General features: G+C 40.7%; 1 protein-coding gene across 2 annotated transcripts; it reads left to right on the top strand.

The window, feature by feature from the left end:
- The first annotated feature begins 250 nt into the window (after nt 1-250).
- On the top strand, nt 251-22769 carry MMRN2 (multimerin 2). 2 transcript variants are annotated; one of them, XM_035330809.1, is made up of 7 exons: nt 252-844; nt 12890-13012; nt 13940-14046; nt 15319-15384; nt 16674-16847; nt 17954-19861; nt 22103-22769. In XM_035330809.1, exons 1-7 carry the CDS (start codon nt 561-563, stop codon nt 22489-22491), a joined length of 3051 nt encoding a protein of 1016 aa, XP_035186700.1. In that variant the 5' UTR covers nt 252-560; the 3' UTR covers nt 22492-22769. The 2 variants fall into 2 exon arrangements, with proteins under 2 accessions (XP_035186701.1, XP_035186700.1); XM_035330810.1 differs by lacking the exon at nt 16674-16847 and having other exon boundaries at nt 251-844.
- Nucleotides 22770-24449: the final 1680 nt, after the last annotated feature.

The following is a 24449-nucleotide window of genomic DNA, read 5'->3' as shown; positions in this document are numbered from 1 at the left end:
ACTGTAAGCATGCTGTTGCTAAAGACATGGTATTTCAGCCTTTACATTTGGGAAAAAAAAATGCAGATATTAGAGTAAGCAGATATTTTCTGGCACAGTAACAAGAGCCTGTTACACCACTCAATATTTTCTTTCCTTTCTTTTCTCTTCCTTTCCTTTAAAGCTAACATCCTTTTCCTGTGCCTGAGGGAGAAGGCAGTTGATAAAAGCTGAGTTCCTGTTCACAGATAAGTTTAGAAGGCAGCCAAACTCAGAAGTTCCTTGAATAAGTTATATTCCTACCACCTTTTTTTTTTTTTTTTTTTTTTCTTTCCTCTGTCAGAGGCATTTGAGCCCCACACAGGAACCAGGCTCACATTGTTCAATGGCCATGGACATTTCCACAGTAGCTGGGAGGGTCGAAAGCTTTTTCCGCTCTTTGTTACAAATCTTTTTTTTTTCCTTCCTTCTTCCAACTTTTCAGTTAAAGAATATTGCCTGGGCATTCCAGAACTAATTCAGGCTGCGCTTCAGAGACGAGAACAAGAGACAGGTGTAACCAGGTAGGAAAAAAGCCCACAATGTTACTGAAGCTTTTGCTCATCTATCATGCAGTAGGACTGGCAGAGTTGGTCAGGCACTCTGACCATCGTGGGCATCACGAGGGTCCCATGCACAGCTCAAAGCCACCAAATTACGAGACCTCTGCATACCCTCAGAGAAGTCCTCTCTCACGTGAGGAAGAAGGTTACTGGGAGGCAGAAGGGCGCAGGGAGGATGCACGAGACTACCCTTCAAGCATCATCTCCTCACATCAGGAAGAAAGAGAGGATTTTGAAGCTGCAATCCCACAATCCCAAAATGGGTAAGTACCCAAATACGCATGTTTTACACGTAGTAACAGTGGAACCATGTTCAATAAAGATATCCTGTTGATGAAGGATGTTTTTTGGTAAAAGTTTCTCTTTATAACACACTAGATTTTAGGGGGCAATCTATATCCAAACAGGAGGGGTTTAAATGTTTTATCTACAGAAAGATAAAATTTAATTGCTTGTGGAGGATGAAACCATAGAAGGGACTGATTCTTTCTTCTACTCCAAGACAGCTGAATGGACTGAGATGCTTGGACACACCTGGCATAGCAAAGCCATAGGGTCAGGGCTTTGCGGCTTTCTTGTAGCATGACAAAAACAAACAAATCAAAACAACAACAAAAACCCACCACTGTTTCTGGCAAAGCAGAACCAGACAAACTTCATTTACTGCCTTTTTCTCTTTGCACCCCAATATGGATTTTTGCTGATTGTGGCAACTTTTGCCCATCACCAGAACATACCAGCTGCAGACTTGGGCCTTGGGAAAGAGAAAGGTGGGAAAAAGAATGGCTGGATGGTAGAAAAGTAAAAATAGTGAGGTGTAAATATAAAGGGAATAACAAATAAGCATGAAAACTACAGATTCAAGCATCCATTCTCCTGCAAAACAAACAAACAAACAAACGAACCCCCCCCCCCCCATATTTTAACAACAGTGAAATGATTCTCATGGGCATCATGGGCATCTTTAGTGGATGTATAGCCAGCCTGAGCAGAAAAAGCATGTACTTCACTAGAAAGTCCAAATGCTGTGATTTTTGAGTTTTACAGAGCATATAAGTAGGTCTCTGAATGTTTAAAATAGATGAAAACCAAGCAGGACAGTGTATGAATCTTTTATAGCACTGATGGAAGGCTACTGCAGAGCCCTGCTTGGGAGAGCTGAAAGAGCAGCACAGAGAGTGCTGTTCACAGCTCACTGCTTCAGGATGCTCTGATATTTTTCTTCAAATGCTCTTGAGGCAAGGAAAAAAGGGAGCTGGAAAGAGACTTTAAAACCTTGTTTGTGCCATGTTTCCCTTTTGTGAAAATGAAAGTATGCAATCTTGTTGCTAAATCATATCTACATGTAAAATTAAGGCCCCCATCCTGCATGGTGTTTCCCTTCATACTCCATCCTCCCACAAATCTGTAGCTCAAACCATTAACATGAAGTCATTTTCAAAATCCTGCAAGTGTTAACTTGCAGTTTTCTGATGGGTAGTGTTCAATGAAGACACATACTGTTAATTCACTAACTCCTGACTAATGCCCTGTCAGAGCAAGGAAAGCAAAGCAGAACGAGTGCCCTGGCCTTCTGCGCATGCTGTGCTGCAAGGTGGCAGTCATTTGATTAATGGTTGAAGTGTTGAGGGCATTCTAAAAACTAGAAATACTACAAAAACTCAAAGGTGTAAAAAAAGGTGCATGCATAGATCAACAAGACTCTGCAATATAATATCCTAATAGGGATTTCTTCCTTTGCTATGCGACTCTGCTCAGCAGCAACTTGTGTAATGCTGTTCAGCACAAGCTATTACTCATCCTAATTTCCTCCCAAGAAGAGAAATACTTCCTCCTTTTATGGAGATAGTTGCATAATGAGTCAAATCACAATGTTCCCTCAATTATAAAGTAATGTTGATGACTACAGGCAATCAAAATCTAATCTGGCAGTAGCTTTAAGGTATTTGTTCTTTTGCTGAAGAAATCACATTTATAGTACACAAGTAAAGAAATGCAAGACTTTGAGAGGAACTGTGGCCAAAACTGAGCGGAAAGAGTGCCGATAATAAGGGATGGCACTGCTCTCCTTGCACCTGTGCTCCAAAATCTTCAAGTCACTGCAAATGGCTGAAACAATGTACCTTCAGGCTCCTGAAACCCTCAAGTCCATATCAGGTAGTCGTGGCCGGAGTGGCCTGCTACGCATACACAATAAGTTATCACGAGTTTGGTATTTCCTCCCTGCAAATATGGACATGCGTCCTGGAAAAACCATTGAGAAGCAAGAGAGAACTAGGAAAAAAGCACCAGGAGTTAATGAGGAACTAAGAGACACAGGGAGATAAACACACTCCATGGAACAGTCTGGGGTGGGGGAAACAAACCAACAGTCTATGGTAACTTTGCCTGTGACATCTAGTCTTTCTCAAAAACATTATGTTTTTTGCCCAAACTCTTGCTATTTCCCCAGTGTATTAAAAATAGTGGTTTTAACAAAATATCCTCACATCTTTTTAAAATAAGTTTTAGAGTATGATTTCTCTTATTGTGGCTATTTGAATAATTGGAGATCATAATGACTAATGTGTCCACAGTAATTAGAGAGAATCCCCCTTTTCTGTTTCAGCATGTAAGGTGAAATGACTCATTGGATCTCATTCAAATGCTTGGGTATGTTACTTCACTAATGAATTCTTCTCAGAATAACATTAATAAGGGCTTTAAAATAAGAAAATTGGTTAAAAGTCACTGGCTTCAGGTGACTTTTTAATGAGAAATGTGAGAACAATAATCTTTTTGTTTTGACTGTTCTTTACAGGAAGAACTAGGTAAGAGTTTAGTATCTCAGCTGTTGCTTGTATCTGAGTGCACCAGAGAAGCTTTGCATGTTCAAAGTGGGCAAGTATTTGTATGTGTTATTTACAAAATCAAAACCAGACAGTTTTCCGCAGGAAACCATCTTTTTCTTTTTTCTCTCATTTTTCCCAGCAGCTGTGCCTCATATGAGCTGATCAGTTTGACATTACTTACTTCCTTATGGAAGAGATAAATGGATCCATCACTTCCATCAGAACTAAAAAGGGGAGTGAAAGCACAACTATATGGAGAGATATGGAGCATATTAGCATCTGTTTTAGCTACGGAAGATGAAGAGTAAGAACAATAAAAACCAGTTCTGGATTTCATAAATACTCAATGCATAATACCCATAATACATGTGCACTCCTCATTTCCCATGTGAAACAGATGCTTAATGCTGAACTTTATAGGAATGCTTCGTCGTTTCCAGTGGCTTTCCTGTGTGTGGGTATGGACAGCTAAACTGAGCCTTGAAAAGATGCTTGGGACATGTGGATGTTTTAAAAGTGATCCAGAAAATATGAAATAAGAGCTTACATGTTTGCCTTAGTTCATCACCTACTGTAATACTTACCACTAGGTGTAACCAATTAACTACTGTCTGATCAAGTCATACTGAAAGGCATAATACGTGAAGGAGATAATACATCACAGTTGTTATCCTGAAAATTGCTATGTAAATGACACCTGATAGCTTGTGAAAGCTCATCATAAACTGACAAACCACCTTGGAGATCTTTGTCTCTTCAGAGCCACTTCAATCAGATAGCTGATGACAGGTAGCCAGAGCCTGAGCTGATGAATGTGATGAACCAGCCTTTGAAACAAGTTCCCTGGCCCAGGGAAGAACACACCATTTTATCTGTACCCTTGCCATCAACCCACCTCTACTTGTCTAAGATCCATGGAAGGAACTTTACTGTAATTACATTCAGAAGGGTTTGTTTCCCCTTCCTACAAACAGGTTGTTTCTTGAACCAAACAATGCAGCACAGCACCATTACCAAAGCACTGTAGCGGAAGGCTCTTACATTTTCTCAGCATTGAGAAGAATTACAGCTGGCTGGCTTTAATCCAATCCATGTGCCTGCAGCCCCAAGAACAGTCAGGTTGACAACTCAGATTTCATGCACTTACTGTTCATATTTCATTTAGAAAACATAAATGAAGCATCTAAAAGGTGTAATTCCATCACATGCTAGCTTGGACAGCACAGCCTAAAGTCCTCTGTGTCCTCAGGTGGTCTGATCTGTCTGTCAAGTAACACTGTAAATGAGACCACTTAAGTGTTCCAGGTTAAAAATAAACTTATGAAAAAGCAGAAGCTTTTTTTAACCTTCCCCCTCAGTAACCATACTGACAGAGCGGGTCCCAGATGGATGGCTCACGCAGTACGGGAGAAATGGACTGTGGTGAGGAGATGCGAATGAGCAAGGGAACTAAAGCTGGATTCCTTGTCTATAACCGAGTATCACAGAACTTCCCTCTCTTTCCTAAAGTGTAGTCACTGCAAAGTAGCCCCTGCCCTGGATTTACTGTATCTCCAAGTTGGGCAGGTCGTTTAGTTTTCCTTTCCCTTTATTTCACAAACACATGCTCAGTCTCCCATCTGTTGCAATTTTTCTTACAACTAAAATATTTACAAAAAAAAACAAAACCTGAATTATAAATAGAAAAGGCAGAAATCTGCAGAATAAGTAAATCCGTGACTGCATTAACATATGTCAAGGTCTGTATATGCAATTCTGTCAAGTCACCCCTTGATTAGAGTGCAGCTTCCTGATGTCAGCCAGGAGCATTGTTATCTCATTGAAACACACGCCTCTTCCTTCAGCTCTGCACTGAGACAGCCACAAAGCAGGCGTCTTCTCATGATTAGCCAGGGTGTCAAAATACGGAACAACTATCCTCTGAAGTGCAAAGAAGCAGAGAAAACCAAAATCTCTCTTATTCTAGGGAAAGTCAGAACAATGCTCAATCTTAATAGCTTGTTTTCTTTGTCTGCTTTTACAGGAAAACATCCATTGATTTCATTAAGACCAGTTTCATACTGACTCATCTATTTCTTCCAGATTAGACAGGGACTTTCTTAGGAAGCTTATGGGATACTGAAATTTCCCACCAAAGTGGAATAGAACATAAGCTTAAAATAAAACAGGTCTTGGATGAAATGCAGCTAAATGATCCTCAGCCCCTGACATCCTGCACACTAGCTGAATGGCCATTGAGTGCTCAACAATAGCTTGTGCAGTGCCAACTTCATTAACAGAAGCAATGGATTTCCTATCAAAATTAGGCACTTGGCTCCTTTCAGGACTTTTGGAAATTCTCTGATAAAGCTTCTGCCTCAGACCATCACTGCTGGCCAAGAACACCACTTGCCATTTGACTCCGACTCCCGAGCCGCATGTGGAATGGCTCCCCACTAGTGTACTTGATGCGAATGACCAGTTCCTGAAGAAACGCAGCTTCACTGCACGTGATACAGTAGTTACCAAACCCTGTGTCCAAAGGATTGTCTTATTTCCTTTGTTACACAGCTCATTAGTGCAAGCTCGAGCAATTCCTTCTTTCAGCAGACAGCAAGGGGTCTTATTAGTATAGTGACAGACTCCCCATCGACACTACCAGCAGGTGGATCCCATGCCACCCTACTTCTGAGGTCAATACCCCTCAAACAAGTTGCCAGTGGCCAGCCCTGAACAAACCGAGGCTTTTGCCAAGGCCAGACAAAAGACAACCAGGACAAACCTTGGTGCATGCTGTCTACACCCTGAGCACATGCAGTTTGGAAAGCTTGCCTTCCTCTGCATTTTGACTCCCTGGCACCAGCAGAGACATGCTGGGAGGTGGCCACTGGCTGTGACACTAATTCAAGGCAAGAGTGAGAGTGCTATATTAGCGGTGAACTTTCATCTGCAGAAAGATGAAATCCCAGTGTAGGCTGTCCTCAGAGCGGGCCACAGAACTTGTATTGTTGCGAGGATAATATATATGAGGTAATGGCTGTGGACGTTTTGTGAAGAAAAAAAACTCTTGCATTTATTTCTCTGAAGTAGCTTGTACAGCAGTTGGGCTTGTCTCAAAAGCAGTTGCAGCCAAATCTGCTTTCTCTTGAAAGCAGAGCGAGGCTCCAAGCTGAGGATAGGATTTACTCAGAAAGCCTTAATTGCACTAAGTTTTTAGGACATTCTGCAGGTCAAGTGACAACAACATACTAACAGGCACTACTGCTGGAATAAAAGTGTCATTTAACCAGCTTTGGGCACTGGAATTCTTGCAGCACCGCAGGGAAATTCAAACACTTGGCATTACCGCTGCCACTCTTTCAGCCTAGCTTTAGGTAAACTGCTAATAAATCAGTCTACCTTAATTAACCCTAGAGGAAATCGGGGTAGTCCACGGGATGAGGTACAGGAAGATCCCAGATTCCTGCCCAAGAGGGAGCTCTACCCATTAGCAAGGAAAGACAGAGAAGCAGGAGATGCAGTAGCTTATGCTGCCTGACTGTAATACACACTGCTGTCTGCTCGGAGCAGGAGAATTCACTGATGTGCTGACAAGCGAGCAGTAATCCCATGCCAGCTGCTAATTAAAAGCAGGGGCACACCTTGTTCCCTCTGAGAGCCAGCACCTTTTTCAAGTTCTTAATCCCTTTGGCATTCCACAATGAATAAAAAGATACGTCTTCCTCAAAACTGACACATGTGGCCCTGGCTTACACTAAATTAAATGCAATACTCAATTTCTATTTATTGAATGCTTTTTCTTGTTGGTGAGAATTTTGCACTGCAAGGAAAACAGCACACAGGTTGTTCTGCAGCTAAAGCCTCAATCTTTTTTTCTACTTCAACTGATAAAAGTCAGGAGTTCACACAATGTAGTGGAAAATCACTAGATATTTGAACAGAGCAGTCCTCTATCATCATCTAGTAGCACATTTTAGCAGCAATAATTGCGTATCTTTGCACTGTACAGCAAATGAAAGTGCCAGAGGCCTGAAAAGTTTTGCACTCTGTCAGTGATAGACACAAATGGCTGGGCAGGAGTTTTCAAAGTAATTATAGAAACTGGCTTCCTTGAGATAGAAACATGAGGAAACTGATGTGAAGGACAACTCAATTGTACGAGTACAGACAAAGGAATAATAAAACTTATGGAAAAACAATGTCCTGAAGTCCTGAAGCCTCTGAGGCAAAAATTCCACTGACCTAGCAAATGTCTAAAATGACACATTGCAGTGCCAATCATGAGAACAAGAAAAATAAAACATCTAAAGTACCTAGCTGAGCTAGGAGGGCATTATTCACATCCAACATCATGCTGCTATTGGCAGTATAGTGCTGTATGAAAAAAGAGCCAACCTTGTATTAATTTTAGCATGATGTTACTGATAGCAGACTGGCCACCTTGCTTTATTTTCTAGTTTTTGAGGAGGAGTTCTGTTTGTCACAACAGCAGGATGTCTGACCAAATCCTAAAATCGAAGACTGAACTGCCTGCATTTTGCTATGTTTCAGTAAAAGGAGGGGTAGTATCCAATACAAGAAAAAAAAATCATTCTAAATTCAATTTTTAGTTTTAAGATTTCAAAGATTCAAATAAAAGGAGCTTAAGATAACCTAAATCTGCTGAATCTTATTTAAATATAGGTCGTCTTGTAGCCAAATGTATTTAACCTCAGAGAAAACAATACACTTGACCCAAAATAAGGCAGAAGTAGACACATGCATGTTAAGACTCTATTCAATAAGGAGATTAGAAGAAAGACTTAAAAACCACCTAGTCTAGTAATGAAAACTATTCAGATACTTTTTCCGGGTTTTAAAGAAGATCGATTTACTTGGACTGTAAAACAGGAAAAGCAACTGAACAAATGAAGCATATGTAGCCCTGGTTTGCTAGGGTTCACTTAGGTGTTGCTCCAGCTTGCAGTTCTGTTATAAACTTTACCAATCTCCACCCTGGGGAGAAAGCTTTTCTGCTCTCCTCACCCAGCAGCTTCATTCTACTCCCCTCTCCTTGGTAGCAGAGGCTTAAATCAAAGGGAAACCCTATTAAAGGGAACAAAAGCAGAGGGTGTTAAGTTGGTTATATATTCAGCAAGTGAAGCTACACAATTACAAAGAGGAAAAACTGCAGAAGCAGAACACAAAGCTTCTGTGTCCCAGAAACAAGCCGAATAAAGAAAGTCCTATGTGTGAAAGGGCAGTTCTTTGAGACTTCATGGCCCACTGGTGTCAGCAGCAAAATTCCCGCTCGCCTCACTGAACTTTAAATCAAGCCTTTTCAAGTCTTTAAATTGTTCCACTTAACAATAAAGAATGACACATTTCCCTCAAGTTTAATAGAGTCAAGAAGTATTTTTAGTAAGAGATAGCAAAGTTCCCTTAAAGGAAGCTTTTGACAAGATGTGCAAAAATACTGCAATAGAAATTTCACCTTTTGGCACACATATCTATATTGCAGCTCATTACAGATGGGAAAAAATATGCTTCATGTACTTACTTGATGGAAGAATAAATGTTTGTAAACTTCAAACTCAAATCCACCAGAAGTTTTTGTGATTAAAAACCAAACATGATATTATACAGCTACTCAGCTCCACAAATAAGCTTTTAAAAGCAAGTAAAGGAGAACTAGTGAGAAGATAAAAATGAAAAACAGAAATACAGAAACACAACCATCATTAAAAGCAGTTTTTACTGAAAGTCTGTCAAATTCCCTGTCATTCATACCACTTGCCCTGCATAATGTGTAAGTGTCCAAAGCAAGCATCAGGTTGGGATCAGCCATTGATTCAATTTCTGCTAGCACACAATGCCTTTCTGTCAGTGTGAAACTAGAAGTAAACACACAAGATGCCTGCAGCACATCAGTGGGCTTCACAGAGAATCCTAATATTTTCTATTAAATGTGTTTGTGCATTTATATGAGCAACATAGCAAAACTCATTCTTGCTCACACATGTGCTCATGCATGTAAATATTTGGTTTAGATTCGTACGGCTTATATGACTCAAAGGACTTGTTTGGGAGCTGTGTATGGTGGGAAAAGCAAATCAGCACAGATGATGATTCATGGGGCGTGCATTGTTTTCATCAAGAAAAAGCAAAACATGAAAGCAAAAGAATCCTATCTGAAAGGGATGTTTCCATGTTGAATGCAGGTCCTGCCGGGATCTGGCAGGTATACCACCAGGCAGGTCCGAGGTACTGCACCTGGCCCCAGCACCAGCTTGGTCTAGCAGCATGGCCAGATCAAGTTATTTCCCCAGAGAAAACAGAGCAGAGGGGATCTGAGCTGGAAAAGCCACTCCCAACAATGGCTTGCCAGGCACGTGACAGAGGACTGCATAAATACAAACACAAATCAGGTCTCCTTAACTGTATGCTGCCACTGAAAAGCAATGTAACCTTTTAAAGCCTGCTGGACTTGCACATACCTTGGAGCCAAGTGACAGTCAGAGCATGTACATTGGCCCCCTGATGTTAACTGTGCTGCCTGGTCACACAAGCAGAGCACTGGAATATTCAAGAGTAATAATAATTTAATAAAAACTTGAGGATTTGACCTCTGGTTCAGTCCTAGGGAGCAGAAGTACCTAGGGGCACGGCTCCCACTGAAAATAGACACAAAAACTCATCCAGCCATTCACTTAAAACTACAGCTCACCAAAACACCTCTTTCGGCTTGGAATCGGAAGGAAAGCTGCAGCACGCCGCTTCCATGCTCAGCTTTCACACCTGCCTCTGAGAAAGGAACAGTTTTGTCTGCAGGGTGCTCACTGATATCTCAGTCACGTTGCCCCTCGAGAAGCCAGGGAGCAGAGGAGGCCTGGGCGAGAACATGCCCACCTGGCCCAGGCTGTCTGCTTTCCCTCTCCATGCTTCCAGCTTCCTCCTCTTCTCCAGGCTGCCATGCTGCTCCCTCAGCTGCTGTGACCACAGCTTCTGCTTTCGTGCTCGACCTGGTTCCCCATTGTTTCTGCAACTCAGTCAGAGAGGCAGACTTTTTCCATATATGCTGATTATCAGAGATTTGGTTCCTGTGTTCCCATTTAAAAATATACTGCCTAAAGTTCAGTTGTTGTTTATCAGGCACAGCTCTCCCCCACACAATGCTCTGCTCCATTTAAACACAAACCCATGGAGTACAAAAACCTCCCAATCTTTCAAAATATCCCAAGGGATATGACCAGTATTATAAAAGGCCTGAATCTACTTTTATTTTGAGAATCTAGAGATGATTTCTTATGGGAAAATAGTTTAATAACATGCACAATGGCATATAATATAATTCGTAATTTCCCTTCAGGCTTCATCTAAGCAGATACAGTACACTTACTGACATCGGCAAGCTGTAAGTTCACAGCAATGGCTATAACTACTGGGGATGCTTGCAGGCAGGGAGAGGTAGAACAGCAGACCGCTAGAGATGGCAGACAAAGGAAAAAAATCATAATGTGAATATAGCACCTGCTTACTCACCAGATTTAGTCCTGTGCATTCAAACTTTCCAGAAACCAATTTCTATGAGATTGCCAGCAGTAGCAGCAGGAAAAACAAGGTTACAAAAAACAACAAAACAAAAAAGACAACCATAATGAACAAATCTTGCCATCACTGATACACCTGCCACTTGGGCATCCAACAGCAGAGTAGCTCAGTTTTTCAGATTTAAGTGGTCTTCAACCAGAACAGCTAATTTCATGGCCATTATAAGGGTGTTTCTTCTGCAGGTACCTTACTGTAAGGAGTGATGAAGACCTCAGACACCTTTTGCAGCCAATCTCATGCCAGACTTTCCTTCTGGGATATTAACAGTGGAGCTGGCTGGGTATCTCAGTTCAGACTCCCGGCAGCCCCGAGGGACTGCAGGTCCTGCTGCAGAGGGGGAGCTGGGCTCGAGGGGCTGCGCTCCTGCAGGCAACCCCATGCCCAGGCCGCACAGCCTGTGCAACGCCGTGGTTGCACGGCCTCAGGCAGAGGCTGAGCTGGCAGAGCTGGTGCCCCACAATAATCTGGTCAGCTTTCTGTGGCAACAGGCTGCCCAGCCCCACTGCCTGTTTCCACCTGCCTCTATTGAGAGGCTCTGGAAAGTTAAGCTGAACTATCTGTAGCAGTGATGGTGCTATATGTTTTTATTTACTTATTTATTTCCCCACACTGCTCAAGCTCACCCCTTCCCAAAGGAAGAGAATTAGCGCAATTTAACATTAATATGCTGCTGAATGTTACACTGCGATTCCTAATGGCCCTGTACATACAGCTCCAGGGGTCCCTGTGCTCCCCTGCAGCGGGCAGGACATGGAGCCACACCACTGGAAACCCCTGTGGGACACGAGGCCCACGCCTGTCCTTAAGGCGGGTAGTGTGTAAGATGCAGCTGCTGGTTCAGTGATTCTCTCTGAAGGTTTTATAACCAGAGATAAACAGTGAGGCAGCAGGGACACCTGGTCTCTGTACAGCTTCTTGGTCCCAACAAAGCTGCCACGGCCCCTTTCTACGCATTGCTACCCACGGAGCACACCAGGGTGCCTTGGTGTTTAACTGGTGAACTTGTGTAAACACGTCATCTGAAATAAGGCGTCCAATACATGCACAGACTTCCAACAATAACTGCAATTACAAATTAATCAGATGCTATTCATCGTATTTTTTTCCATTTCCCACTACAGTTATTACTCCTCACTTCCTGTCATTTCTGAACTTGGTTTTTAACCATCAAATTTCAACCAACATTACACTTCATCTTGACTTCTAACTCTTGAAAATAAAGATGCTCATCTACACTCTGAAACTGATAGATGTCTATATAGTTCTGACTGGGAAAACTGCCTGAGGTCATTACCGGACTAGTGAAATTCAGTTATCCTTGATAAAAGCATAAAAGCCAAGAAAACAACCCTAATTTCGCCAATATTGTTTTTCTGCAGGACATGGGAAGAGGTTATTTCAAAGTTAGCCTAATTAATAAAATTTGATCAGTTACTAGATTGTCTTGAAGCAGCAACACTTCGGAAGACACCGATTATTAATGGAATTTCTGTAGGATTAAGTTTCCAGAAGCAGTCAGCCCGGACACGATGAGTCAGACATGAAGCATCTGAACTGGCAACACGCCAACCCAGGCAATTTGATGTTTAAAGTGACATTAACCTGCAGGTTATCGTGGGTTGGAAGTGCCTCCTGCTAAATGAAAGGCCTGGAAATGGAACTAATGCATCAAAGTTCAGACAATCAACCCTTCCGAAACAAACTCTGATAAGCATCCCGAATGAAAACAAAGGAACTGGGAGTTGAGGGAGAAGCTAGCAAGCATTTTCCATTTCCATCATGATGAGGAAAATCTCTCCAGCTGAAGAAAAAAAAAAAAAAGTGGTCCCTCTGCATTTCACACTGTTACAAATAGACTTTAAAAGACCTTTTTCAAATTCTTGTCCTGACTTTTTCTCCCCCAACCAGGAACTGGTGTTCCTTCATGCAGTCCCGCCTAGTAACATACATAGAAGCCTGCATGAAAGAGAAATACATCGTCAACTCCCAGCAGCCCTGTCCAAATGGAGCTCCAGACTGCCAGAAGATCATGTAAGTATCCCATACAAAGCCACTGGAGGCAACAGTATCTTCTGTGAAGTATCTAAATAATATTTTCAAAAGTGCAAAGCAATTGCCCAAGTGCTCACTCTTCTTTCAGGACTGGCTGCCCAAAGGGCACTGGTGGAAGCCAGCAATGTCCCTGAGGGCATCATACTCGATGCATTTTTATAGCTGTAAGACATTGATTCAAAACTCACTCCTTAAATGAAAAAATATTTAATACCCATTTAATAAATATTTTCACATTTATGTCGTTCATTGATTTGTGAAATAAAAGTGCTGTTGCTATTTGTTAATACAATTCATTTTTCTCTGAAACAAAAAGTTTTACGATCACTTCTAGTGGCAGTTTTAACAAATTTATCTTTCTTGGTGCCAGTGCCGTTCTGTAATGCTTGCTTAAAAGCAGAACTTTCTCTACAACTCATCAGCACGTGGCAAATGTTAAAGCTCAGTCCAAGCTCAATTGCAAAGGACTAAAACAATAAATATTCAAGTTGCATTTCTGATAGTTACAGAAACTTGCCAGCTGTGACATCTCTCTCTAAGACTCCTGTCATACTAGTGCCAATATTTTGGAAAAAGTCTCTGCTGGACAACAGCAGGGGTGTGAAGTAGACCACTGCAGCCCTGCTAACTGAATAGTATTTATATTCGGCCAGCATGTATGAATCTCAATACACCTCCTGTTGGAAGCAGCAGTCTTGAAAAGCAATCTTATGCAGGGAAAAAAAACCCTGTCAATTACTGCTTAAACGTTTTACTGAGCAATAACGTTAGAATTTATGACAAACTTTTTAAGCACTTTCTGTATTAGTCATCTAGGACACACTTGGCACCAGACTACAGTTAGTCAGTGAATTTCCACCAGCTGACAGCAGCTTGGACTCTAACGCCTGGACCCTTATTCCTTAGGTACAGGACAGCCCTGAAGCCCATCTATCAAGTCAAACAGAAGGTTTTGAAATCTTTGCAGTGGAAGTGCTGCCCTGGATTTATTGGCAAGGACTGTGAACAACGTGGTAAGGAAAGCCAGAGAGCAAGCATGAGAATTCAGACTAAATGATATTCACCGTGGCAAGAAATAGCACTTTGCCTATTTGTTTTTCCTGTTTGAGAATTGATGCCTTGTATTCTTTGGTCTGCTGTGCTTCAAGGCATCAGTCATTTGGGGCAAGCAGTAGGTGTAATTAGCTGCAAATAAGGCTAATAGCATCAGATACTTTTCTCTAATCTTCACAGATGGAGAGAGGTATTCATTTAGCCAGGGCTGGAGGGGGGCTGCCAGATGAACAGCTCCACCTAGGAACATCTAATTCCAGGTATAAACTGATGAAATCAGGCAGCAACACAAGCTTGTGACATGTCTGAAAGTTAGTTTACAAGAAGAAGTCATATGGTAGGGAAATGGCCTTGTATCCAGTTTCAGACAAGCCCTGAACTACCACAGCTCCTAGCACTACGTAACGATGCCTGCAGCTGCTAAGTAAGAGAGAAAGAAGGACGGTGTGGTTTTAAGACTGGACTGCTTCATGAAACTGGCAAGATCTAGCAGATAATACTTCATTTGAAAGTGGAAGAATAAAAATTGAAAAAAGGTAATTCCACAGTAATTAAGGCAATCAAAACAAAAAAGTCAAACATAAAGGTGAAAATCTTTGTCCAATTCACCTACCCAAACAGACTCCACTGATAAAATTGGAGTTTCTGTTCACATCTCTGTGGGTTTAGCTTTTCTCTGCAGATAGCTTTTCTTCATAGATTTATGAAGATTTATCTAAGGTGATGCATATGCCTGGCTTTCATTTGTAATGTTAGAAAGATGTTACCAAATGCAGTGCATCTTGTTCAGCCCCTCCTCTGTTACACACACTGACCAAAACCAGCTGCTTCCTTATCTCATCTGTATAACATCACCTGCTCTAGCTGGTGCCACACCACCAGAACGTTCAGAACTGAAGTAGCACAGTGGAATCTGCAGAGCTCTTGATAGGGCTCTCCAGAAAACCAGCATCTATTTGTAACAGACTCATTTCTTATCAGCAACACAGCATGAATTTAAAAAACACCCCCCTACCACACAGCATTAGCATTTACACAGTGCTGCATGTCAGTGCAGTGCCACAAGCGAGGTTCTCCTAACATGACGTTGCTTGCCCTAGGAAACCTGCAGTGCAGAAGCCTGTCTCCACATCTGTCACATTACACATGAAATTGCCCTGTCTTGCCTTGCTGAACTGTAGTGGTTTCTGTATCTGAAATGTTTTCACAGATGTATCACATGTCAATTGCAGATCCCAATTTCATTCCAGTGCCAGGAAATGAAACTGAAGGATGGGAAGAGGAGTTCTCAAACCACAGTACGTTCTTGAACTTACTTTACTTGCCATTCTCTTACCTCTCAGTCACTGCCCCAAAAGACACATTTTTATCTGCTATTTTAACATGATAAGCTATAAATGCTATCTATAGTGAAAGCATTATTTGGGAACGCTTTTACATGATGAGATTTCATTTATTGGCACTAATGAGGGCTTTTGCTATAACATTGCATGAATGCTCTTGACAAAACAGCCTAAAGTTGAAAAATTGTATGCTGGCTGGTCATCATCGACACCTAGTGAGTGCTGGCGTGTTAAACCTTAACACTACCTCCTGCTAGTGTTAAACCTTTCATTGGTACAGATGTTTAACTCCTTGTCCTGCTCAGTGGATTCACAGGAAGGCACACCATGCTCAGAAGATTTACCAGAAAAAAAAAAATCTATTCAAAACGCCACTTCAGAGCAGCTACCCAGTAGCTTTGAGAATATTGTTATGAGATACCACAGAACCATACCTCAGGCACTCTACCCTGCCAGTCTAATATTCAAGAATGACCTTTTCTTACCCTCTGGGAAAAGGTGGGGCCTGTAGCGCTATTAAATAACTTCAAGCAACTGGGTTTAGGGTAGCATTACAGCCCTGAGAGTCTTCTTCACATTATGCTCTCAGCACTGAGTGAATAAGCAAGCAGTTGCTCTAGTGGACTCAAGCTTATAAAACATTAGATTGAAAAGTCAAAGGTAACCCTGGAGGGCAAGAGGTCCTGAGGATGGCGCAGTTAGGGTATACCAGTTTCTGCATACACTTTGAATTATACAGCTCAAATTAGCAGGTCTTTATTTAGAGTAACATCACTTAAAGGGCCACTCAGCAAGAGTCAACTGTGACACTTAAACACTATGCTTCTGAATCCTTCTTGAAACACCTTTATTTTTCTTTCATCCTGTCCTTTTATTCTGGTTTGTTAAACTTTGCAGTCCTTTCATTCAATTGGATTGAAAGCAGTCATTATTCCAGAGTATTTTTATGGCATGGGGAGGTTTTACATGAATATTTCACTGCCGTGATGGCAAACATGGCTGAAGGTCTTCTGTTAATATTTAAATACATATTACATTTCCATCACTGTTGGGGGAGAAAAAAGAAAGAAAGAAAACCTTTGCAAAGAAACTGAGTTAAGCTGCTATAAATCAACAAACCCCTAAATGTCAGTGCAAGATTTCCAGAGCAGGGAGTACAGTGGTGTTCTCAGAACTTGCAGATCTTGTAGGAATACGTGCTGTGCTCCATTGCATGACACTTTCTTTTTGAATCTTGTGATTAGTGTCAACATCAGTGGAATCAAGAGAACTGTTGGAAGTCATTCAAAATCAGGAGGCATTACTGGATGATCTTCAAAGTGATATTCATCAAGCAGTCAGCAACTTAGGTGATTTACAGAGAATATTTGAAAACAACGGTACAAGCATGGTGTTAGAAGTGAACCAGAGCAATGCAGGTGAGAGGTCTGACGAATTATCAGCCTGCCAGCAGGCCCTAAAAAACCATGCAGATCAGAAGGAAAACCTGGAAACATGAATACATTGATATCCCTTGGTCTGCAGGTAGCTTCCAAAGAGAGCAGAAAGTGGGTGAAATTCCAGTACAAATTAACAAACCAAATCCGAGCAAAACTTGAAATGGGAGATGAGATGAAAGGCAGATCGCTTTGTACTTTTCTGAAATTTCAGAATCTGCCTTAATCACATAATAAAGAGGTTGCTTGTACTAATTTGTTAGCTTACTATTCTCCTTCTCTGGCTGCTTCTTTTCTGTGGGGATGCAGTGTTAGGTTTGTTTTTTGTTCTTTTTTCATACTCAAGCTAGATATTATGATGTGTTGAATCTCAGACTGGTGTATGTAATAGAAATATTTGCTCCTTTATCTGAAACATTATTCCTACTGTATATTGCAGTGGAAAAAAAAAAAAAACACAAAAAACATACTGAGTTTGACTTACTAATGCGAGCCACTAGCTTACAGAAACATTTTCTAATGTAGAGACTGTTGTCTTCACTGAACTTCAAGTCACTCAGTTTTAACCCTAAAGTTAAAAATCAAGCCTTAGTATAATGCACACCTAGTACAGATACCTCACAGAATTTTCAAGTTATTGAGTCCTGGCCTGGAATATTCAGACACTAAGATGCTGCGTAACTTTGTGAAGTATATTGTAGAAAGCATCAGAAAAAGAACAGGATGAGAAAGTCAAATAAGCACACCAGATAAGAACTGTTGTGAAAATGGGAAAAGTTATGGCCACTAACAAAACTGTTCTCTAAGGGTTTAAAAATGCAGTATTTTTCTGACTTAAATGGGGCAGACAATACATATCTAAGTTACTGTCTGCAGACTTAAAAAGATAGAACATGCTTTGCGTTAACTTGGATTTAAAAGTGGGTTCTTTTTGCAATTGTAAAAAAATTTTTGCATGTGCTCAGATTTTGGGGATTAAGATGGCAGTTACTGTAGAAAAATACATACTCGAGTTATCCTGGCCAGATGAAGATGCTTTATTTAAGCAAAATTTAAATTTATTTTTTTTAATCTTTCTCTTTTAACAGATTTACAGGAAAGGCTTCTGCAGCAAGTTTTGTTTCCCCATGTGGAGAATTTTCTTAGGAAACATTTTAACCAAATGTGGGCAAGCTTCAACAGAAGCTTACAGAACCTCTCCAACATAGTGAGAAACCTGTCTCATGATGTGGAAGTCAACAAGAAAAGCATAGAAAGATTTCAAGAGAGCACTGTACCTAGGAGGGAATTCCAGGAGCTAGGAACTAAGTTTGAATCTAAAGTCCAGGAAAATGTGGTGAAAGCTGATCACATGAAAAGGGATATAGAAAATCTATTGCAAATGCAGCAGGCTAGTATTCACTACAACCTCACCATGATCAAGGCAGATACTGACACAAAGCTCAAGAAGTATCATAAGATGCAGCAGTCGCATTTCTTAGCTTTGAACAACAGCTTAACAAACATGAAACACGAGCAAAACAAACTTGAAAATAAATTTGAGACTTTGAGAAAAAATTTAACAGAACTCTCCTCACATCATGGTCCCAAAGATGAAACCACCCAGTTAGCCATCAGACAAATAAATGACATGCTGTCAGGGCATGGAAAGCAGCTTAAAGAACTTTACATGGAGTCAGACGTGGCCTTTCAGAACATAGCAGTTTTAGAGAGATGGTTTAAGGAGTTAAAAAAAAATATCTCGAAGTATAGGCCGGAAGATCTTACAATAACTTTAATGGAGAAATCACTTCTTATTGAAGAAAACAAAGCGGCAGTGGAAAGGCAGATATCAGAGCTGAACTATACTCTCTCAAATCTTCGGGAAAACTATTCTGATCTGTTGAGGTACATGGAGGAATGTAATTGCCAGAAGATACCTTCTGACACCGATATATTCGAGGAAGATTTAAAGAATATCACTTATTCCCTTGAAGGTACGCAATCAAACTTAAAGGATATGAAGCAGTTAGAATCTGTTTTCAAAGACCTCTTGAGGAATGAAATTGAAGAACTCTCCTTAACTTTTCCATCTATCCATCAGTCCCTTAACCTCCGTCAAGAAGAAAACAGACAGCTTCAGTCACAAGTTACATCTTTGTCAGAAGACATAGGCCTCTTGAAGAAGAAAGATGAAGAAATTCATAGACACATTAAGTATCTCAACAGTTCTTTTGGTTCTCTTTTAGAAGATGCCATGCGGCACAAAGTAGCACTGGAGGCTTTACTGGGAGAAGAGTTTATGGAATTCTTGTTTGAAGAAGATCCTACTACCCAAGTAACATCAGTGGTTCAGCTGCAAGAATCTCTCAGAGAGATCTCAGATAAATTCCAAGAACAAAATATGACCTTAGAATCTCTTGTAAAGAGATTTCATCTCTTGGAGAGAAGTCAACGGAGTACTCATGATGCTCGTGTATCTTCAAAGCATTCCAGACAGGAAACTCAAACACCCTCTGCACTGGATGATGTTAGTCAGCGCAGCAATGTAGAGCATATGGAACCTAATTATGAGGCTTCCAAAGATGACTCCTTGGATAGCTCAACATATAATGACATCATCACTCTGAAGAATGACATCAAACATCTGAGCCTGGCAATCAAGAGGCATGAAGCCAGAAATGACATGAATATCTGCTGCAATCATACAATAACAAATGTAGTGGAGCCACTGAGCGTTTCTGTCGAAGTTCTCTCAGGTGATTTAGCAACCATCAAAGAGAAGCTGGAGGAGCATCTGCTGATTTTCAAAAAGCTATTTGGAAGCAATGAAGAATTAGTTGCCTCCAATATAAGTCTGGATGTTGCAAAGATTCAGTCAATGCTGACCAGAAAAGTGAGAAGGCAACAGAAAGGTCAAGACAAGCAAAGAGACAAAAAGAAGCCCGAGAAGCACAGAGAAAATACACAGATAGTAAGCGGAAGAAATACAGTGCAGACAGAACTTCTGGAAAAAGGTAGGTTCTTTTGTTTTACTTGCTCATGTGCAGGTCTAGCTTCTCTCTGGGCCCTGCTACAGGTCTTCCTCCTCCCCCTCAAAACACATGAATTGTGACCTGCCAGATATCTGTGGGATGTTGACGGAGACATTCTGACACAATTTACATCCTGCCCCTCCACCTCAACACTTTGAGTGAGAACCAAGTCGATGCACTGGTGCACTCTGTTCAAAGCCGATAAAATGACACTAATTATAGTTGCTAGAGAATTGGCCTTGTATTAATTCAACTTCAGGTATTTAGAACACAAATGCTGTCTGTAAATGCTCATGTTGATGCAGTAACAGTTTTCTCTTTCAAAGCTGATAGGGAGTACTGGGCTTCCTATTTTTGCTTCTTCCTCTGTTACTTGAGCCTGGAAGGAATGTATGCAAAGCAATAAATCCTAGCTCATCTGGACAGATGCATTAAATTCACTATAACTTGTGCAAGTAGAACAGGGAGGACTGACAAGAGAAACTCTCTCTCAGTGCTAAGCCTCAGAGACAAGTTTTTCAGCTTATACTGGACTGATTGGCCAGTTCCCTTTCCCTACAAACACACAGTCACAAGTACCCAAAGTAACTGCCAGACTTTTAGCATTGGCTTTTATGATTGTAGCCCTTGCTATGGACAGAGCAAAAATCACCCATGTCAGGCAACTCTGCTGGAAAACCCTAGTTAAGACTGAATAAGCAGAGAATGTATTTCAAACTATTTTTAGGACAGCAGAAAGAGTGCTTTTTTTTTTTTTCCTCTCCTGGGTGGTCTCAGCCTCATGTTTTTCCAAGGATACTGATCTAACCACTGTATCCACCCATACAACAGAACACTGACATGAAGATGTAACAGTAACTTTAACGGAGACATCACTGAGGCTTGTTTTTGCTGTGACATCTGCCTAAGTCACTACAACTAGTTGTTTCTTCGGCTATATCAATCTATGCTTTTTTCCTCAGCTATTTCTGAATTATTTTTTTTAACTGTAGTTAAGCTTCTATTGACTTCACTTCTTTCCCAAGAATAAGATGTCTCATGTGCCAGCAAAACAGAAGTATTTTCTAAAACATGTTTATCTTTCTACTGAGAACCCTAATTTAATGATAATTACTTGAAAAGAAAAAGGGAACATTCTTTTAATAGAAAAATAAGGGCCTACTCATGTCACAGGATCTCAACGAAAGAGGCTTTTCTTTGGTTAAGGAATTTTCCTTTGTGCTTGATTGCTTCTCCAAAAAAGATGATTGCAAGAGGACTTTCCACAAATTTGAAAACACACGAGTGGAAAACAGACTGCAACCTACAAACTACTCCTGAAAATACATGCAGACAGATCTCCCAACCAAATTTTCAGTCCTAGAAGTTCAATTGTACTTAGCATTTCTTTTTAATAAAAATAGTGTTGGGAACAAATAATTACTAAACTGTTTCCATTTATATAACAACCATGAGGCTGAAGCAATGGGAATGCTCCCACCTTTTGTACCCCTGTCCTGGCAGCTGAGGTGGGCAGGCTCCTGGAGGGCTGCAGTGCAGTATTTTCTCATAGGAAGGAAAGCCCCCAGTCTCAGAGCAAGCCTGGAAGCAACCCGTTAACTTTCAGCGTAGAGTAAACCACCGCATTTCATAGCCCTGTGTGCATATAATGCATGCGCTCCCTCCCCCACCCAAAGCAAGTTTTTTTGCCAGGGCTAGTATGCCTATTCTGGGCATTTTCAGCCCCACAGTATGTGTGATTTGAAAGCAGGCATCAGCGCAGGCTCAGGTTAACTAAGTGCCTCACAGGTGCATGTCTTTACAAGCTCTCTACTTCTGCTAATAGTCTCAGGCATGACTTAAAGAAGAGCTTTCATGTCCAAACATGTCCAAAAGCTTTTCAGATATTTTCAGGTTTTTTTTTTTTTGTTTGTTTTGTTTTGTTTTTCAATGATGTGAACTGGTCTAGTTTTACGTCTTCCTGACCTCTCACTTTTTATAATGTTAATCTTATAATAGCTGCAAGAACAAGTACCACTGCTATGTTTAGAAAGAGTGAATGTGTTTTGGATCACAGACAATGTTTCTAAAAGACTAGATCTAGAATTATTGATGAAAAAAGCTCTGTTTCATGGCTTGGGCTCCTGTACAGATAAAATAATAAGTAATAGCTGGGGAGAGAATGCTCATTGCTAAAAAATCATTTCTCTCATTGCTAAAACTCTGTTCTTCTCTCTTCTTCAGACTCAACCGTGGCATTCCATGTAGGATTCTCAGACCGAAAGGATAAAGAAAGAACTCTGAGATTTAATGAAACATACCTCAATTACGGACAGAGCTATTTCCCGGAACACGGCTACTTTAAAGCACCACACAAAGGTGTCTACTTCTTTGTCATCTCTGTGGAGTTTAGTTCAGGACCGGCACTAGGACAACTCTCTTTTAGCCGTGGGTACAAAAGAACTCTCTCAAGTAGTCAAAGGAAAACACCAACTGGAAATACTATGACTACTTTTGCTATGGCAGAAATGGAGAAAGGGGAGAAAGTATGGTTTGAGTTGCTGCAGGGCTCTGTGGTAAAACGGAGTCCACCTGGGACAACAATGGGTGGATTCCTACTATTTAAAACTTGAACAGTGACATTTTGTTTTACTGATATCTTTTCCATAGATGCAATGGATCAATTCACTATTGCTTCATCTGTGATGTATTCAATCCTACTGCATGTGTTTAAACATAGCACTACTCTAGATTTGTCTTCAAGCTTCTTTTCTGGAAGTGTTTGGCTTTGATAAGTTGCTTATAAGCAGCAATGGATTTCCTTTCAAGTGATAACCTAATGGTTTGGACTCCAGACGTTACAGGACACACATTCCCAAATCCTTCCACCATGAGAATTATACCTAATTAGGAAAAGTGCTTTGTGGGACTTTCTTCATTTACATCACAACTCATTTCGCTTTCCCCCTTTCTCACGAGCACCTAGAGTACTGCAGTCAGCTCTGGGGCCTCGAACATATGAACGTGGATCCTTTGGAGTGACTCCAGAGGAGGGCAATGAGGAGGGTCAGAGAGCTGGAGCACCTCTCCTATGAAGACAAGCTGAGAGAGATGGGGATGTTCAGTCTAGAGAACAGAAGAATGCAGAGACCTTCTAGCACCCTTCCAGTACCTAAAGGGGGCCTACTGCAAAGCTGGGGAGGGATGCTTTGTCAGGGAGTGAAGCGATAGGACAAGGGGTAATGGCTTTAAACTAAAATAGGAAAGATTTAGATTAGACATTGGAAAAAAGATTCTTTATTCAGAGGGTGATGAGGCACTGGCACAGCCTGCCCAGAGAAGCTGTAGATTCCATATCCCTGTAACTGTTTAAGGCCAGGCTGGATGGGGCTTTGAGCAACGTGGTCTGGTGGGAGGTGTCCCTGCCCATAGCAGGGGGCTGGAAGAAGGTGAGCTTTAAGGTCCCTACCAACCCCAGGCATTCTATGATTCTGAATAAAAACAGCACCCTCCTTATGGCAAATATCCTCACCGCCAAGGAAAAAAAAAATAAGAAAAATTATACTTAACATTTTTTTTTTTAAATGTAGCTGCTCAAAACCCATAAGCCAGGACAATTTCACCTTTCTGTTCTCTGTGGTCCATAGGCAGTCACACGCTGTTTTGCAAACTTCTGGCATTCACTCAAATTCAACATTTCTGCCTGTACATACCATGAACACTAGTAAAGATCTATCAAAGTAAGGTACACCCTGTAACACCTATTGGTAAGCAAGGATTTTAGAAACAGCCTAGTCTTTTTCCTTGTAGGTCTGTGCTGTATTTCAACTACATTGTAAAATTTAATAGTAAAGTAACGTTGTCCAAATGTTTCTCTAATTTATCCTAACATTAAGAAAATATCAATGATATTCAAAAACATTGTTGAAACTGCTCCTTATTTCTACAGTTATTCCTGAAGAACATTGGGAATACAGCACAGACAGTCCAAAATTTAGTGAATAGTTTAAAACCAAGCAAGCAAACAACATCAAATAGACATGCTCACTGGTATGTTGCCACTGTTGATTATAAAATAAATTTATAATTAGAGTAAACCAAAGAGCAGAATTTCTGAACTGCCGACATTCAAGTTTCCAAAAATCTCAAAATGAGTATGTCAGGTCATGTCCTAAATTCTTCTTCTGTCGAAGGAAATATCTCCAAACACTTTCATTTTAAAGAAGTTATATTATTCCTTATTTACCATAATTTTTACCTTACAAAACAATATATTTAAAATATTAGATTTTCCAAAATGAAATATATTTTAAAATTCCCAATAGTTTTAATGAAAGAGATAAATTCCAATTGTCTATTTTAGGTCTTTTTAAGAGTATTTCCTAACAGTTACTAGAAAAATGCTGTTAAGTTTCTCTCCCCATCTATCTGCATTCTGAGCAACATTAAACCACAGGGTAATTAATAAAAAGCACTGATACCAATAAACACTGCACCTAAGACAACAGTTTGACAAGCATCTTTTGAAATAAAATTACAAAGGAGGCTTAGCTACAACTTGCTAGACAGATTGTTACTCTCATTCCAGAAA

Source organism: Oxyura jamaicensis, chromosome 6 (assembly GCF_011077185.1).
Source record: "Oxyura jamaicensis isolate SHBP4307 breed ruddy duck chromosome 6, BPBGC_Ojam_1.0, whole genome shotgun sequence".
NCBI classification, from domain to species: domain Eukaryota; kingdom Metazoa; phylum Chordata; class Aves; order Anseriformes; family Anatidae; genus Oxyura; species Oxyura jamaicensis.
This window is presented reverse-complemented; position numbering and strand designations above follow the sequence as displayed.

Excerpts from the sequence above, each read along its gene's own strand:
- MMRN2 (XM_035330809.1), top strand. The coding sequence starts at position 561 with ATGTTACTGAAGCTTTTGCTCATCTATCATGCAGTAGGACTGGCAGAG. Across the intron at positions 845-12,889 it reads ATCCCACAATCCCAAAATGG|GAACTGGTGTTCCTTCATGC; the intron begins GTAAGTACCCAA and ends TCCCCCAACCAG. Across the intron at positions 14,047-15,318 it reads CAAGGACTGTGAACAACGTG|ATCCCAATTTCATTCCAGTG; the intron begins GTAAGGAAAGCC and ends TGTCAATTGCAG.